At 38.8% G+C, this 19,277-nt stretch overlaps 1 protein-coding gene across 1 annotated transcript in view; it reads right to left on the reverse strand.

Moving 5' to 3' along the window:
- The window catches only part of FBN2 (fibrillin 2), a 216,747-nt gene that overhangs the window by 12,264 nt on the left and 185,206 nt on the right, over window positions 1-19,277 (reverse strand). Inside the window, exons 50-60 of the mRNA XM_087815536.1 lie at window positions 18,484-18,636; window positions 17,631-17,696; window positions 17,175-17,300; window positions 16,480-16,599; window positions 15,400-15,522; window positions 14,796-14,927; window positions 6,077-6,202; window positions 4,515-4,721; window positions 3,438-3,563; window positions 1,502-1,624; window positions 64-180 (exon numbers count right to left, since the gene is read on the reverse strand). Of these exons, the coding sequence (XP_087671662.1) occupies window positions 64-180; window positions 1,502-1,624; window positions 3,438-3,563; window positions 4,515-4,721; window positions 6,077-6,202; window positions 14,796-14,927; window positions 15,400-15,522; window positions 16,480-16,599; window positions 17,175-17,300; window positions 17,631-17,696; window positions 18,484-18,636 (1,419 nt within the window). The remainder of the gene's footprint in view (window positions 1-63; window positions 181-1,501; window positions 1,625-3,437; window positions 3,564-4,514; window positions 4,722-6,076; window positions 6,203-14,795; window positions 14,928-15,399; window positions 15,523-16,479; window positions 16,600-17,174; window positions 17,301-17,630; window positions 17,697-18,483; window positions 18,637-19,277) is intronic.

The following is a 19,277-nucleotide window of genomic DNA, read 5'->3' on the forward strand; positions in this document are numbered from 1 at the left end:
ACAAGTTTCATGCATCTATCAGAAGTCTGTAAAATTTCCCATACGTAGTTCTGTCTTACTTACCAATACATGCAGTGTGATGCTGGGTGAAACCAGGTGGGCATTTACAGGTGAAACCTCCCAGAGTGTTGACACAGAGGAACTGGCAATTGTGCTGTTTGGTTTGACATTCATCGAGGTCTGAAATAAGAGAGAAACTCATGCAAATCAGAGCAGTTACCAGGCTCTGCATCCTTTGCCGTGAAGCCACAGGAGATGCGTATGTTCTTTTGGGAATATTCTACGTTTTTGCTGGAAGCTTTATAGACTTTGATATGCATATGACAAGCAGTTTCTTTTCACAGACGTAAGCAGCATAAATACTATGGGCTACTATAAAAGGATGAAGAGGGTGAGACATGACAGAAGTTTTCTTAAAATAAGAAATTGAATGAAGCAATCACTGCGGCTTCCATGAACTGTTCTCAAAGTTAATATCCAAGAGTTATAATTCTTGCATTTAATGCACAGTTTCGTATGTGGCTGGTCACTTATTCCTATTAAAGGAGGGGGTTAAATAAAAATAAAACAGAATTTGGAAACTGATGAAGGTCTTAATGCAAACACTGAGTCAGTTTCTCTCAGGATCCAAATGAAAACACCACCATAAATACCAGAGGAAGCAAAAACACAGCACCTGTGACTCTAGTCATAAACGGATTAATAGTTGGACTGTACTCACAGAAAACTCAAAATGTGATCTTGGTTAGATTGGAACATAAGACGGGAAAATATGTTTAAATACATTTACAAAGCAGTATGAGATACAAACAAGACTAATTCATTATTTTAAAATTTAAAAGCACACACGTTTTTAGTTGCACTCGTTTACAAACAATGTGCGAAATTAAATAGACTCAGAATGGTTCACTAAATAGGTATAAGACAATAGTACTGCTTGCTATTTTATTTATTTTTATTTCTTGGAAACAAAACTTCATTTTCTTGAGCATAATCTGTACTTCAAAAATTTAGTTAAACAAGAATTCCCTCAGTCCATTTATTTCATACTGATGAGGTTTAATATAAAACTGAATATATGAGTATAGTATTAGAGCTATTTTAATTATCTAGTTTAGTTTGATAATTATTTTTAGTACTACCTAAGGAAAAAATTTAAATTTACCAATCTATTTCCAGTCTCTGGCAGTAATTATGTAATAAAGATGTCTGCAGAAATGAAACCTTAGGTAAGAAACAAACAAAAAAAATCTTATTTTAGTTATCTGTCTCAATCTCCTCTCTCACCAAAATTAATTTATTTTGGTTAATTTTATTTATTTTTTAAATCTCCCTGCCTCCTACCATGTGTCCTTTATTAGAATTTTCTGTGTGTAATGAATGGTCATTAAGAAGATGGGTTTTAACGAAGGAGGTGCCCTTGGTATAATCCCTGACTAGCTTAATTAGAATCTGAAAGGAGAGAGACAAGGGTCACAAATGCCACAGGCTCTTCACTCACCTTTGCATGTCTTCCCATCCTCTTGCAGGACATATCCCCGTGGACACGAGCACTGGTAGCTCCCCTCACCATTCTTGCAGATGAAGTTGCATGGTTTCGGGGACTGGGAACATTCATCGAGATCTAAGTCAAAGTGATGTAAAGATTAAGTTCTTGGTTAAAAGAAACCACCAGCTTCTTTCCTCCCTCCGTATTCTCACTTCATTCTTTTAGCTTTTCCTCTTCAACTTAAAATGGAAAACAGCCAGAGAGAAACGAGGCCCATAACAACGTTCACTCAAGTAACACACTGGTTTACTTTGTAGATCAATCTACAGATCTGGGACAAATAAAGTATCTTGACAGTTGACTGGGTTCAAAAAACCCACTCAGTTCTTTAGATTAATGTACTTTGGTTTGCAATCTGAGAACCATAAACTTTAAAGCAAGAGTTTTTATTTTAATTTTGACATGTAGATATAGCAGAATTTCTCTTAAACTCTCTAGGCTGATATTCCCCTAAGTATCTTGTGGGGTCATGGACCGTGCTGGAAATCTTCCACTTGCCCCTTCAGGTCCAGCCCTCCCCCTAGTCCACCCTGCTCCTGGGCCCTGGAGCCTGCTCTCTTGCCCTCTATCTTCTGGGTGGTCCTTGTCTCCTCAACTCCCTCCCTGAAAGATGGGCCCAGGCTGACTGAGCCATTGGATCAGAGGTCACAGCTCCTCTGAAGGCAGCCCTCTACGCACAACTTCCTTGTTCCAGGTCCCAGCAACCTCTCCCACCTTTCTTTTGGCCCAGGAGTATTAGGTCCCCAGTACACAGCACTATCCCTTGTGGCTTCTGCACACGCTGTCCACACCTTTATAGACAGTCCCTCTGTTAAGCCCTCCTTAAACTGTCCTCATTTGAGTACGTCACCTTTTTTCTACTAGGACTCTGATCAATAGCAAACAATCTCCATTTCCTCCATAACACATATTGATGCCCACAGAATGCTGAAAGCTCATGATTAATAGCCTATTCTCTATTACTTTCATGCCCAACCAAGTGAGACTAATGCTTACTATGAGTCAGTTTGGTTTTGCTTAACATTTTCGTGCCAGGTGTGCTTGTTACTGAAATAGGCACTTCAGTAAATATCACGTTAAACTGATGAAATATGAAGGAGAGAAGATTTTTTTCTTCAATGAAAACAAAGTTGAATACTTTGGGAAGACTTAATAAAGGCAAATCACCCTCGTCCCCAAACTGTGATAGAATGATTCCGGTGAGATGATAGAAAATTAAATTAGAAAAAGAGATTGTAAAAATGTAGGTTTCTGTACTGAAAGTGCTTTGCAACTGGAAATTTTAGATGATGTTTGATTGGTATATTTTATGCAAAAAGCAAGAAACAAGCACAAAGGATTCTCTCTTTATATGCAAATGCATACATCTACAACCTAAAGCCTTTTTCTTTTATTAAAAAATGACAAACAAATGTCATTTATACATCTTAAATTAAAATATAAAAAGTTGAAAGTTTTTAAAAAATGTTTTTATTGATTTGAGAGAGAGAGAGAGAGAGAGAAACATGGATTGACTGACTCCTGCACACCCCCTACTGGGGATCGAACCCGAAACCTGGGCAGTGCCCTGACCCGGAATTGAACCGTTGGCCTTTTGGAGTGCTCAACCAACTGAGCTACACCAGCCAGGGCAGAAAGCTTATTTTTTATAGTTCTTATGTTTCCCTGATAGAACTGACTTTTTGATGAAGAGTTCTGTGTCCCACAAGATTGGACAAAGCCTTGGACAACTACGATGACACTAGGAGCCACATTACTGAAAGGAGTGGCATCATTTTAATAACATGTACACCCCAGAGCTCTGCAGTAAAGATACTCTACTAACAATAAGTAACTTGTGGGAAACAGTAGCTGACAAGGTCCCAGAGGCAGAGCTGCCTCGCCTTACCTACACATGAGGTTCCACTGATGTCTGTGGTGTAGCCCACCTTGCAGAAGCACCGGAACGAGCCCATGGTGTTGATGCACTGACCGTTGGTGCAGAGGTTTGGCATAACCTTACATTCATCAATATCTGTGGGCCAAACCAAAACAAGACCCAAACCAAACAGAAGTCAATATATATTTGAGGATAAACCTGGTTAGAAACCAAGATAAATGAAGGAACTGACATAAGGTAACTAACAACGAACATTCATAATAGTGCTGAGTGCCTTTTTGTCACTCAGGCGAATGGCAACATGGACGGGTAGAAAAGTAACCTGAAGTGCTGGGAACAGGTAAAAAAAATGAAGGCTGTGTTGAAAGCCCTGTTTAAGTTTACTCATTTTGCAATCTAAGTATGAATTATTTGTGGGGGAATCTAGAGAGCTACCTTTGTGAAGTCCAACTAATTTAGAATTTGTGATAATTTCTCATGGATTGGCCTCAAATCCGCACTAGCATTAGACTCTGAAAAAAGGGTTTTATTAGCAAATAATCAGACACAGGATTGAGAATCTGTATAGTAATAGAGGAAAATTGTATTTTTCAGGACATTAGTTGGTTGTACAAAAAAAATGGAAATCATCAGTTATGAGAGTTGCTAGTTTATAAATATGACACAAACAGAATCAGTTCTGGCACACACTCAAATAAACATTTATTTAAGTATGTATAATTTAAGTATAATTTGGGGGTTAAAAGCATGGCCTTTGGGGTTAGACAGATATGTTCCATTCCTGGATCCATCACATCCTTAAAAGGGTGTGATTTTGGGAAAATTACTTGTTACCTTAGCTTGTGCTTTAGTTTCCTCATCTGTTAAATTGGGAATAATATATTCTACCTCTCAGATTTGATATGAAGGTTATATCTTTTAAAGTTTCGAAAGCATTAGCAAAAAGCATATACAAACACACACAAACACACAAATATTTTAGTGATTATTATTATTGTATCAATTTTTCCACTTTTCCTTCAAACTAATCTGAATGAAAGAATTGCACTATATTGATAATATGCATGAATTTCCTCAACTCCTCACCTCTTCCATCAGTGGTGTATCCCGGGCCATGAGGACATATCTTTTTGTACTGGGCAGTTCCAGGAAGTGGGCAAAGCTCACACTGGTGACCCCAGCCTCGCCCCCCATCGCAGCAGCATTCTGACTTGGTGACAAGATTGCGGCTGCTGGATGCCATCTGACACATCGTCTGCAATACCTCAGCAAAGCAGAGTCCCTGCCGATTGTCTGAAATGACAGCGTAGTCAATAGGCATCAATGTCATGAACTGACACTTCATCTTGAACTTCAAATTAAATAGGACAATCAATACTTTCTTTTTTAGCCATAACTTTCAACAAAGTAAATATTCTTTTATATGAACAGTGTTTAAGACAGTTTAACAATTATAATGTTTTGTTGGAGGTTAAATTCATAGTGTTCTATCAGTATAGACAGTTAATTAAATTTGACTAAAAGTGACACTATATTTTAGAAGTAGATTATTTTTCTTCAATCCATCAGCAACTAAGTGATAGTACTACCATTCCTGTAGAATCCAACTAAAAAGAAAAATCAAATTAAATTATTTCCCTTTAAATAAGCAAATAAGTATAAGAATTTGTTTTTGAAAAGCAAATTCCAGACTGTTATAAATTTGGTAGGTAACCAATCTAATCTCTTGTATTTCCTACATCTAAAAGATGGTTCAAACATTTAGACTAAGTAGATTTTTTTTTTTTTTTTTTAGAACAAGGAAAGGGATTTCTCTGATGTAGATAGGCAAAGAAATCTCTAATATGGTTTTTATGAACCATCCTAGTGAAGCTTAATAATATAAAAAAAAGTGCACTTTCTATGTGGGTTATCTTTTTTTATGTCCGAAAAGGCTGATGGTTAGTGAAGGTCTAGACCGAACAAAATACATTTTCTTGACTAATAATTTCCTAGGATTTGAAGCAGATGACATCATTTTGAGAAAAATCTGATGTAGTTGAAACATGCTGTTTTTCCACCAAATCAAACGATGAGTAATCTTATTTCTCTTGGTTTGCCTTAAGTTTTACTATTCCATACTTTTACACCTGCTCATAATGAACTAAAATGGCTTATGATATATGCATTATAACGTAACACAATGTCTGAGACTCATATTTTCCACAAGAAAATGTTTTCTAAAACATTTTCTGGTACCATAAAATAAAAATTAACTGTTATTGCATTTTGAAAATATGGCCTTTACTTTAATATCATTAATTCAGCAGAGCTTACCTCACACCGCAAATATTTTCTTTTGGAATTAAATCATCAGCCCCTGATGTTAAGTTTCACTAAAGTCACATTTTCCATAGACTTTAATTAATATTAATCTTGGGAAGACTGTTTAAGGTGGTTATTTATATGACACATAGATGTACAAATATCGCACACACGGGCAAATACGTCATTTTAATAGGTGTGTACATTCGGGAAGAGGTATGTGGATTACTCAGGTTGGCGGATTTGTTTAGCAGACAAGGATATATCTGTAGAGCCCTTCTGTGATGACATCATAAAACAGGTGTTTTATTTACCAAGTAAAATATACTCCTATATCAACTTACCAAGGCACTCGGTGCCCGAGGAACTTGACTGAAATCCTTCATTACACTCGCACCTATAGCTCCCAATAGTGTTGACGCAACGCCCATTTTCACAGATTCCTGGCTTGGTCCTGCATTCATTTTCATCTTTAGAAAAACAAATAAAGTGAATAATGAGCAGATTATAAACTTATAATTTAACATTTTCTTTTAATGGATTAGTTCTTATTTAAAACTTCACCAAAATACTAATAGGATGAGATTAAAAACTAGTCATGTGTGAATACGGATTTATTTCCAACTTTAATTCATTCTTCCAAGTGGGTTCTTTCTTAACAACATGCTCTCTTCCTCCCCGACCCCCCCTGCAGGGAAGCGGTGGTGTTTCATGAAGAACTGGAAAGCTGCCTCCAATGGGACAGACTGGCCCTGAGACATAAGGCAAGGAGAAGAACCTTGGGTAAGAGGAGGCCGGTTTTGTGACACGAGAGAAAAGCTGGGGGCATAGGGATGGTAGATGTTAGGGAAGGGTGGTGAGTAGGGTAAAAGAGCACAATTGTTTTATTAAAATTTTCTATAGCCTTACTTATTGTGATTATTTAATACTTTGTAAATTTTTTTCAGGTTTGTTTTTTTTGAAGGTATGTTGTTAGGAGCGTAAAAGAGCTCAAGACAATGAAATCTTTTCGATAGACTGCTCCTTTCATCTTCACACATTTTAATTTTTTAATCTTCAATTTACTGGTATTTATTTTGCATATGCTTTCTTTTTATTAGCAATTGCCTTGAATATCTTGTTCCATTCCTTTATTTTCAGCCTCTCTCACATTTTGATTTGGTACACTTCTTGTAAAAAGCACCAACCTGGATTTTAAAAGAACTATTAGAAGTACATTCATTATTAACCTGCAACTTCCACTATTTGTATTTGTTATAATTACTTATATGTTTGGATTCATACCTGCCCTTTTATAGTTTTATGTTTACCACGCTGTTGCCCCCTTATCTCAATACTTCTTAAATTAGTGTTGTTTTCTATGCCCTCCTCTCATCCCTCACTCATGTTTGGAAGTTACAATCTTTCCATTCTTCCAATGGTAACCATGGAACAACTTCAATACACACTCTTAATAAATACTTTTCTATGAATTATCTGTTTCAAAAGCTTCTGGCAATAACAAGTACCTTGGCATGAATTTACTTCTTTCTGCTCTTGGCAGGTGGTACCTGCCAGGTTGATGTGATCTAGAAATTTTGGTTTCTTCTAATTTTTATATACCATGAGCACCCATTTTAACCAAATAATGAGGTTTACTGGTTTCTGAGCTCACTATTGCTTCATGTACGTTACTGCTTCCTCCTGAATTAATTTTTTAGAAATATACTAGAGTATATAGTTTGGCTGTCATTTCAGAGAAGGTACATGGGTGGTAAATATTCTAAAACACACTTCTGGTAATTTCTTATTTTGTTTGTTTTCACACTTGGATTGAGTACAGGATTTCAGTTCAAAAGTATTTTCCCTTGGAATGCTTTGAAAGTATTGTTCCGTTGTTTGCTTTTACCCAGTTTTACTGCTCATGTGCAGGGAATCTGGTTTTTCTCTCCTCCTGGAGAAAAAAGGATTCATGCTTTAAGGGTTTACATTTTGCTCTTAGTGTTCTGAAATTCATCATGATGTATGTTGGCGTAGATATTTTTTCCCCTTTTAGCAAAACACACACACTTACTACAGAAAATTTAAAGTATATGCAAACGTACTGAACTAAGTTATGGATTTAAATAATTGCATAGTGTCTGTTATTTTTAGAATCTGAGGGTTCAGGGTCTGTCTTCTTGATTTAATCCTATGCCTCATTTACCTTTATTTTGATTTGTATTTTATTTGTTTGAATTGAGTTATTTTTTTCAAGAAGGGCTCTTGCTGGATATACTGCCCGAGTTACATGTTTGATAGTGTATCATATAGTTTTTATACTTGAAAGACAACTAGATGTGTCTCAAAATCTTAGATTGCTTTGCTGCATTGGCATTGAGAATTACTCAGAGAACTTGAAAAAAGAGCAGACTTTTTTTTTCTTTTCTTCCTTGTAGGTAATTTCTTTTTATGCCTGGTTGCCTATAGTCAACAAAATTCAACTCCCCCCCCCCACTTCCTTTCCTTTTTTTTTTCCTGTTGAAATTTGTAAATCCAGTAGCGCGTATCTTGGTGTGATACTGTGCCAGTTATGAAAACTTGATTCCCAGCACTCCATTTTCTATGCTTTGGCAATTTCAGGACTGCCAATGACTGACCACTTCACTGTCCGTTCTGCTTATCTGTGCCCACTTCTCCTACCTCCTCTGTGCCCGATGCAGTGCAGCAGGAGAGACAGAGGGAAACACAACCAGGACAGGCCTCGCTTTAGTGCAAGACTGAAAGCGCAGGTGGGTAACGATACTCTTACCATACTTCCTAGTATGTCCACACTCCCTCAAATGACTATGACAGACAGGGTGTGCCAAAAAAATGTACACACACTTTGAATAATTATTAATTTCAGTGGGTTAAATCTGGAAAGAAACATTAATTGAGCTATCAGCTTTAAGTGTGTATACATTTTTGGGGGACACCCTGTATTAAGAATTCCTTCATCTCCCCACGATGAACCACCTGTCTGCGCCTCACTTCCAATTTCTGTTCTTTCTCAACAGCAGAACTATCTCTGGTTTTTCTCAAAGGTCAAGTCCTTGAACTTGTACTCTGGATTACCTTCCAGACTTCACAATTCTCCGTTTTCAGTGAATCATTCCCTCAGCATGATTAAAAAAAAAAAAAATCTCTCTCAATAACATTATCCCTCCAGCTACTGCCACATTTTTGTTCTCCTTAGGGCAAATTTTTTTTCCCCCTGCTCAGTTCTCTGACTCCCATTTTATTTTACCCCAGCTTTGAGGTATAAATAACAAGTGAAACTGTGAGATAATTAAAGTGCACAACATGACACACATACCTTGTGAAAGGATTCCTCCCATCGACTTAACTGACACATCATCTATCAACTCACACATTTACTCTTTTGTGTGTGAGAATATTTAAGGTCTACTCTCTTAGTAAATTTTAATTATATAGTCCAGTGTTACCAACTATAATCACTATGTTACACATTATGTCCTCAGACCTTATTCCTCGTATAACTGCGACTTGTACCCTTTTACCAACCTGTCCCTATTTCCCCAACCCCTGCTCCCAGGAAACCACTTTTTCATTGTTTATGTGAGTTCAACTTTTTTTTTTTTTTTTTTTTAAAGATTCCACATATAAGTAATACCATGCATGCAGTATTTGTCTTTTGCTGGATGATTCTGCTGGATGCCTTCCAGGTTCATCCATGTTGTTGCAAATGACAGGATTTCCTTATTTTTAAAGGCTGAATATATTTCATTATATACATAATGTGTATGTATATGTATATGACATATGTTTGTGTGTATATCATATACATATATGTACATTTTTTTGATCCACTCATCCACACACATTTAGGATGTTTCCATATCTTGACTATTATAAATTATCATACAATGGACATGAAAGTATAGGTATCTTTTTGAGATAACGGTTTTGTTTCCAGTGGATAGATACCCAGAAGTGGAACTGCTAGATCATATGGTATTTCGATTTTTAATTTCCTGAGGAACATACATAGTGGCTGCACCAATTTACACTCCCACCAACAGTGCCCAGGGGTTCCCTTTCCTCCAGATCCTCGCCAACAGTTGTTATCTCTAACCTTTTTCATAACAGCTATCCTAACAGGTGGGAGGGAGGTGATATCTCATTATGGGTCCCCCCTCCCATTTACCTAATGATTAGTGATGTTGAGAACCTTTTCATATACCTGTTCACCACGGTATGTTTTCTTTGGAAAAGTGTGTATTCAGGCCCTTTGCCCATTTAAAAATCTGATTATTATTACGTATTATTGTTATTAATTATTACTTGCTATTGAGTTGTATGAGTTCCTTGTATATTTTGGATATTAGCCCCTTACCAGTTCCATGGTTTGCAAGTATTACCTCCCACTTCATAGGCTGCCTTTTTCACTTTATTGATGGTTTCATTTTCTGAGCAGAAGCTTTTTAGTTTGATACAGTCCCACTTGTTTATTTTTGCTTTTGTTTTTGGAGTTAAAAAAAAAAATCATCGCCAAGACCAATGCTAAGGAGCTTACCCAATTTGTTTTACCCTAGGAGTTTTGTGGTTTTAGGTCTTACCTTCTAGTGTGCAATCCATTTTGAGTTGTTTTTTGTGTATGGTGTAAGAAGAGTGGCACCGTTTCATTCTTTTGCATGTGGCTGTGCAGTTTTCCCAGCACTACTTACTGAAGAGATTATATGTTTCCCTCCAGTATATTTTTGGCTCCTTTGTCAAAAATTAACCATATATGCATGAGTTTATTTCTGGGCTCTCTATTCTCACCAAAATCGACCTATGTGTCCACTTTTATGCTGATACCATAACATTTTGATTACCGTAGCTGTAATATAGTTTGAAATCAGGAAGCATCATGCCTCCAGCTTGGTTTTTCTCTCTCAAGATTGTACTTGCTAGTTGGGGTTTTTTGTGGTTCCACACAAATTTCTTGAAAGAATGATCTGTGACTGTCGTTTCCACTCCCTAATCTCTGATTCTTTTCGTAACCCACGTGCTCCACCCCTTCATGGAGACTATTCCTGAAGAGGTGACCAAATCTCACAGCTACTACTCTGTACCTTATTCTGTATCTCAGCAGCATCATACACACGCGAATACTCCCTAGGTGTTTAAATAATCCATTCTCATAACTCCCGCGACTTCACAATGACCTGGACAACTTCCGATCTTGCAGGCTACTTATTTTCAGTCTTCTAAATATTTTTAATCACTCTAAATACTGCGGTACCCAGTCACTACTTCTTCCACTCTCTATATTCTCTCGGTGTTTTCACCCAATCTTTTGGTTTTTTAAACACTACTTACTTGCCAGCAATTTATAGCTATGGCCTACTTGATGTTATCACCAGAAAACTAATATGAATCTGACACCTAACATGGTCAAAACAGAACTTTATTCTTTCCCCTTAATCACACCTGTTTCTTCCAGTCTTTTCCTTATCAGTAAGTAGTAGCTTCATCCAATCAATTATTCCAATAAAAGTCCTATGACTCAACTTTTATGCCCCTTCCTCCATCCACCATATCCAGCCAATCCATCAGCCAGTCCTGCTGGCTGCTCCAGAGTGTACTCTGAAGCCGTCCGATACACCGCATTTCCACACTGCTGTGCTTCTACCTGAGCCTCCTTCACTCACCTGGGCGATTCAAATAGCCACCTAAATGAGTCCTGCTTCTGCCCCTAAACCCAGCCAACGCCTCTTCTACAAGGCAATCTGAGGTCTTTTAAAATGTAAATCAGAGAACAACTAGCCCTTAACTGAAATTTTACGACGTTTCAAGCACTGTTCTAAGCGTTTTTTCCTGAATCCCCCAATTTAATTCTCCCAATAACCTTTTGAGGTAAGTGACCTCATCATTCCTATTTGTTTTTAGGTGAGAAATTTGAGGCACACGGGGAAGCCGACTTGCCACAGGTCACAGAGCCAGTAGATATGAAACCAGATTTCTCCCAGTCACCACCCATCCTCAGGGCGCACACTCTGAGCCACTCGGCCACATGCCCTCAGCACAAACCCAGCTCTTCCCCATGGCCTGCAGTGCCCTTGCCCACCTGTGGACTTCGCCTCATGCCACTCTCCTGGCAGAGGCTTTCATTCCCGCCTTAGGGGTCTTTGCTCTTGCTATTTCCTTATTTTTTCTTTCTAGTTCCCAGCTCGAATGTCGCCTCATCAGAGCGGCCTTCCTTGAAAGTGTATTCTAAAGTAGTTCCCACTCAATCACTAAATCCTATTTTCTTAAAAATACTTAGCACTATATGAAGTTATTATGTTGATTATTTCTTGCTTTCTTTGAGGACTGCTTCTCCCTGGCTAGAACATAAACCACCTGAGAGTGGGCTTGGGGTGGGGGAGGGAAAACTTGTCCTTCCAGTTTATTATGGTATCCCCAGAACAACACACATAGCAGATGTTCAGCAAATAACTGAATAAATGAATGACTGTTCACAACAGCTTTCCATGGAGCAGTGGGCTCTTCTGATATGCGGATTTAAATATTTTCTACAAGAATTTCCTCTACAAATATTCAAATATGTTTAAGTATTTTTTTTCCTGTTTTCCTGTTCAGTTTTCTTGTTTTCCCAGCGACTTCATTTATGCATATATTGACTTTGTCTTCCACCTGTCATCTTCTCATTAATCCCTTCCTATATTTTATTACTTCTAACGTGACATTAATTTCTGTGGTAGTTTTATTTCTTCCCTAGGCTCTGTTAGATCATTCTCTCTTAATATTGTTTTATGTTCTTTTTCAGTCTCTTTTATTTGATTTTTTTATTGGTGTCTCTTAAGAGTTACAAAAACTATTTTTCTAAACTCTGGTTCTGTTTTCTGAGGAGTCTTAGTCAAATTCTTATTTATTTTCCTTTCTTTCTCCCCCCCTCCAGTATATATGCATTAGTTGCAGCCTTGTGTAATTACTCATCTTTGAACAATTTTCTCCAGTTCAGCTATTTGTTGAAAAATAGTGTTAGGAGAGGATCACGAGTGCTGAACTGGGCATAATCAAGAGTTTCAATTCAAGTTTGTTGTATGAATACTTTCTCACCGAATCTGTTATGCTCTCTGTCCTTGGGACATGTACATTCAAGCTTTCAGGTAACTCAGGAGATCAGAGTGGCTCTGAGGCAAGTTCTTTAAGTCTTAGTACGTCACTACGATTTCTCTTCCACTTCTGCGTCTTTTGACACTGCAGTAGAGAATTGGGCTGCTACCGAAACATTCCACACTTCTCCCATCCACCTATGCCCTTCTCGTCTTTTATTTTTAAATTATTTTTTTATTGATTTCAGAGAGAGGAAAGGAGAGGGAGAGGGAGAGAGGAACGTTGATGTGAGAAAAAAAATCCACCGGTTGCCTCCTGCAAGCGCCCCAACTGGGATAGAACCCACAACCTGGGCTCGTGCCCTGACAGGGAACGGAACCTGCCACCTCCTGGTGTACTGGACGACCCTCCAACCAACTGAGCCACACCAGCCAGGGCTCCTTTATCTCCTAATTGAAGGTCGTTGGATGAACTTTTTAAGCTGGGGCAGTTACTTTTAGAGATATCTGTATTCCGCCAAAGCCTAAAGAAAAATATCCTGCTGAACATCTGTGTTTTTGCTTGAAATTTTATTTATTTCAAGGATATCTTTCAGTCTGTAGTTGTGACCACTTCTTTACTTAATATAAAACAGTTCTCTCCCTCCCCTGTCATAGTTCTAAAACCTTCACAGGATGGGACGGAAGTAACACGTTTTTATTCCGTCACCTTTAAAATGAAGCCCTCTCCTCAATTACATTTATGGATCCCTAAAAAGTATTCTGTTGGCATTTGTTGAGGTATGGTTCAGATTCTGTATAATTTGCGTGTTTTCAGTGTGCGATTCAATGTTCTTTAGTAAATTACAGCACTGTGCAATCATTGCAAACTAGTTTTAGGACATTTCTGTCTCCCAAAAGGATCCCAACTGTCCATTGGCATCCACTCTCTACTCTAACTCTAGCACCAGGCAATCACTAACAGATTCATTTTAAAGAAATCTTAATTTGTTTTTTTTCTCCAAAATAAAAAATTATTAATCTTCAAATATTCCTCCAAAAATACTGACATTTTTCTAGGTACTGAAGGGTAGAAGGAACAGTAGGTTCTTAACGAAAGGAGGGGAGCCACCTACTCTCAAGGAGGAGGAAGACTGTAGCGGGTGCAGCACTTGGGTGACCACCCGTGGGAAGAAGTCGCCAGATAACAGGCACAGTGGCCGTGACTAGCCGACGTGGCATGAGGCTTGGACTTGCATTGTAAAACTGTAGCATTTTAAACACTTGAGGTCATCTTCGAGATCCAGCCCTAACTCCTTGCTTTATAGGTAAATCAACTGAAGTTCAAATACGTTAAAAAATATGGCCAAGCCCAGCAGGTGTGGCTCAGCGGATGAGCATTGACCTAGGATCCAGGAGCTCGAGGTTCGCTTCCCGGTCAGGGCGCATGCCCGGGTTGTGGGCTCGGTCCCCAGCAGGGGCATGCAGGAGGCAGCCGATCAATGACGACTCTCTCATCGTTGATGTTTCTATCTCTCTCTCTCCCTCTCCCTTCTTCTCTCTGAAGTCAATAAAGATATATTTTAAAAAAATATATGGCAAAGGTCACACAGACATCCAGCCTGTAATAGTGTTCTGGAGATTGTCTGCCTCTACTCTCCTCATTTATGGAAAGGTTAAAAGAGAGAGAGAGAGAAACAGAGAGAACATGAACTCATACTTTTATTTTCCTACATGAGCATAAGGATTTTTGTACACTTCTAAATTTAGTGTTTTAGATTTACAGGGCACAGAAATGTGAAAAGCAAGAAGACGGCATAAATTCTAGGACAGGCATAACTGCCACTGTGTTCTCCAGAACCTATTATATTGGCATGGACCCTGAGATGGGGGAAGTCTAGCACAGCCTTGAAACAGCTGGAGAAACAGTTGGCTTGCAGTTAGGAAGATCTGGGAATGTGGCCAAAATCTGTCCTGGAGTAGGAGTACTAACAGGCGACATCATCCCTTACAGCCTTACCTACGCAGCCTTCTCCGTCAGGCCTCCGGGTCATCCCTGGCGGGCAGATGCACATGAAGGTGCCGATCAGATTCTTACACATCATGCCTCTGGATTCACAGTCATGCAGCCCTTCGGCACATTCGTCCAGGTCTGTAAGATGTTTTCCATAGGAGAAAATATAAAAACAGGACATTCTCAGGAACAGACTACTGTTTAGTACTTTTAACTCACACGTTTCGGTTTTGGAGTCTGAAAATGTAATCATATGTATGACAGAGAAAGAAGGGAGCCCCTGTCTTTTTCAGCTGTTGGCTATACTCTAGATTTGTAAGTTACAGCATTGCTCCTAATCCTGAGAAGTCCAAGAAAGGGCAATCTTTGCTTTAATAAGAGCCCAAGACTATATGACAATTGGTGAGCTCCTCAGCCCATCTTATCTTTGACTCAATTGGACAGACCATCAAGTGTCCTGTTATCTAGGCATGAAAATCTACCAGCAAAATGCTGTCATAAACATTTCCGTAAAGCTCTGGAAGAAGGCAGCTGGAAAACTACAAAATCATTACAGTACATTCCCAGCCTGGCAAACAAAGCTCTAACTACCCCCTGCCCGCGGCCTCACCTTTGCACATCTTTTGGTCCTCCCTGAGGGCGTAGCCGATGGGGCACGTGCATTCGTAGGACCCGAAGGTGTTCATGCAGCGGAAAGCACACAGCAGAGGGTTCTGAGCACACTCGTTGATATCTGATCGAAGAAAAAGGCAGCCATATACTCAGCCCAGGGTTCTAATGATTTGTTTAAATAAACACTGATGCATTTACTTGGCAGTTACACAGAAAGCTATAGGACACTTTAATTTCTGCTTTTGGTATGGAGAACTAGATCCCCAACAAGCTCATCCTCCAACAAATAACAACTATAAACTCTAAAAAAAACCCACCTATCTAAAGTAGTCTTTAGTGAGAGTTGAAACTAAGCAAATAACCAGCAAGGAATAAGTTCCCAATTTATTTCTTTGAAATTACCCAGTCCTGGTAGGGGCAGCACCTGGCAGCTAAATCTTCAATAGAAACTTTCTCAGCTTCTGTGGAAGGAGCACTGGGGCAACCAAGGCTGCTGAAGAGTGAGGGGAAACACCAGAAAGGAGAGGGCCAGAGATGGAAAAACACCATATATATATATATATATATACTTGCATAAAGTCAGCCCAAGTAGCTGACTTAACCATGCATGTGTGGGGAAATCAAAGAGGCTAGCCACTAAGGTTCAAAGAGCAGAACTGAAATCTGAATCACTGTCTTCCACAGGCCTGTCAGTCTGCTTTCATTTTCATCCAAGTTAACTGCTTGCTAAGACAAAAGCACCCACAGTCTTAGAAGTAATATAACTGATTCCAGAAGATAACATTCACAATACCCAGGTATAATCCAAATTAACCAACTTGAGGAGGAGCCAGAAAAATGTGACCCAATCTCAAGGGAAAAGACAATCCATGGATGGCAACTCTGAGATAACCCAGATGCTGGAATTACCAGACAAAGGCTTTAAAGCAACTATTTGAACTATGCTCACTGAAGTAAAGGAAAATACATTTGTGATAAATATAATCATCGACTGAATATCAGAGTACTATAAATAAAAGCTGAGACATTAAAAATCCCTTTTTATATCAAGAAGAAATGATAAGAAAGTATCACTTGCCTTCACAATTCATCATGGGCCCTGGCTCAAAGCCTTCATTGCAATTGCATTCAAAACTCCCAATAACATTGGTGCATGTACCATTTCCACATGGATTACCGATTGAACATTCGTCAGTATCTGAAAAAGAGTTAAGAAAGTGCCATAACATTTGGAGGAGTTTTAGTAATTGAAGCACACTCATCAATATCCACCTGGCCCTCACACATTTCCAGGATGTGTGTAGGGCATACCTGACTCTTGTTGCCCCTCCCCGCTTCAGCCTTGGCCAGCTGGCCTTTGTGAAGTGCAGAGGACCCTGAAGGAACAAATGTGCAATGCTCTGAGTCCCCAGACAGCTGTGCTTGCCCTAAAACTCACAAACTCAGAGAGGGATGTGGTCTTCTGCTGCAAGAGCAGGCGTGGAAAGTCATAAAATAAAATGGATCTCTTTCCCAGTTAGTGGTTTTGGCAACTGTAAATCTCGAGACACATCAGAGTTTATATATTTTGGTTGAAGGCAGAGGTTGGGCAACTCTCTCCACCTTCACATAAACCAGGCCTACTGGAAAATGTAGGATGGGAGAAAAAAGAGCAGTTACTAGCTACTTATCCTGGTTTTGTAAATCCCACCACCACCCAGGGTGCTGGAGAAACCTTTTGCTAGAATATGAGACATGAAACAAAACTTTAAGTAATGTGGAGCCAACACTCACCCACACAGCGTACTCCAGTGTAATCCAGGTTGTAACCCATTGGGCATTCACAGCGAAAAGACCCATCTGTGTTGATACACTGACCATTTGAACAAATGCCTGGGCTCTCAAGACATTCATTGACATCTAAAATACAGAATCACCCATGAACTTTATCGCATAAAAAGATATGCAGAAGCTGTGTATATCTATTCAAAAGACTTAACTTTTCTAAAACATATAAACGTTTCTTCTACCAGAGAAATATGTATTTCATAGCCCGCAACATAGTCTTATGATAAGGGTAATACATGTGACATGTACTAAATACTGTAAATGTAAACTAAATACAATATAGTAGATATTATACAGTAAAATCAGCATGATTTATAAAGTACAATAATATATTCATATAAAAGAAGACTAAAAAAAAAATTCTAAGAAGACTATATAGGAGTGAAATATATCCAACCACACCTTCTCGAGTATCATGAAGACTAGGAACAGTTCCATGGCCATAAGGACACAAATCCTGGAATGCAACTATACAGAGGAAAAAAATACAAATGCTCCATCATTGAAGAGTCTCAACTATTAGAGAACTTAAAAACTGATAAACAATATATGTGCAATTAGACTTCTTTTTTCTCTATAAAGCTGTTTTAAACAAGAGCCTCTTATTTTACTTTTATGATTTATTTCAAGAGTGGCACTGAGTGTATTTAGAGGAGGTCACCAGAGCTTGCCCAGCTCCCTTCCGTGGTGCCACCTCCTGAGGGCTTCTGGTTCTCTCTGTTTGCTCGTTTATCACTGAGCTGCTAAAGAGCCCTCTCTGCCCATTACACACAGAAGCCACTGCTGACCTGGAGGCCATGCCAATTCTGAGCTTGCTGGGAACTAGCCTACAGCTCAGCTGTGCTAACAAGACCTGGAGGCGCTTGGTTTCTTCCCGCAAATGGCCATTGTGCTAACTCAGCTTCTCATTTAAGACCCTGAGAGCCCCAGCCTGTGGTATAATACCCATCTGGGGCTCCCGCAGCAGTCTCGAATATAATTTTCACCCCCTTCTTGAACCTCCTTAATTTTCTTGAAAGCAAGTAATACGGGGTGGGAGTGGGGACGAAATAACAGGTTAACTACCTGTGCTTACACATGTTGAATACAGACGTTTAAAGAAGTCCCTCAGATTAGGTTGCTCACTGAACCATTCAAGTTTATATGTGAGAGGATAATTTCATCTTCAAAATTTTCGTAAGTTATGTAGTCAAACCTACCCCTAACAAAAATTCCAAAACCAGTGCAAAGTGGCGTTTTAGGTTGTTGCTCTCACCTTCGTCATCTTTGGGGCATAGCTCACAGGGGTCCCCCCAGCCCTCTCCTGGCATCTTACTACAGCAGCATTTTGCCTTTGTGGTGTTGAAGGCTTTGGGCACAGAACACTTTCCATTTTCAAAGTTGGTGAAGCAGAAGCTCTGGCGAGTATCTGTTCAAGAAAACAAAATCACAGACCTCCTTACCAGTCATTTAAAAAGATGGAATAATTTGTAGAGAATTCTGCTTCTGACAGAACATTTCTCATGGGCTGAACATATGCAGATTGGAATAGCAGTTAAAAGACAGGTCTGGAAATGCTCAATGGCTGATTTCATTTGCCAATTTCAGTTGACTTGGCTACAAAATGTTATTTAATTATTTAAAATGATTAAAATAGTTTTATAATGTGCTTGGGAAATTTGATAAATTATGCTCAATATTAAAATGATTTCCAGATCTCTCTTTCCAGCATTACATTGTTGCCTAAAAAAAAAAGTAGGTAACTTTCAGTTAAATCACATCAAAATCAATTCATATATAAATGTACAAACGGATCTATGTCAACAACAAAATGAAAGAGTAAAACAAGACTTTTCCTTTTATTTTTTTATTATTATTATTTTTTAATCCTTACCTGAGGAAATTTTTTCCATTGCTTTTTCAGAGACAGTGGAAGGGGAGAGGAGAGAGAAAGAAAGAGAGAGAGAGAGAGAACCATCCATGTGAGAGAGACACATGGATAGGTTACCTCCTGAACATGCCCTGACCAGGGCTTGGGATTGAGCCTGCAACCAAGGTACGTGCCCTTGG

This window comes from Miniopterus natalensis, chromosome 3 (assembly GCF_054644295.1).
Source record: "Miniopterus natalensis isolate mMinNat1 chromosome 3, mMinNat1.hap1, whole genome shotgun sequence".
NCBI lineage: Eukaryota > Metazoa > Chordata > Mammalia > Chiroptera > Miniopteridae > Miniopterus > Miniopterus natalensis.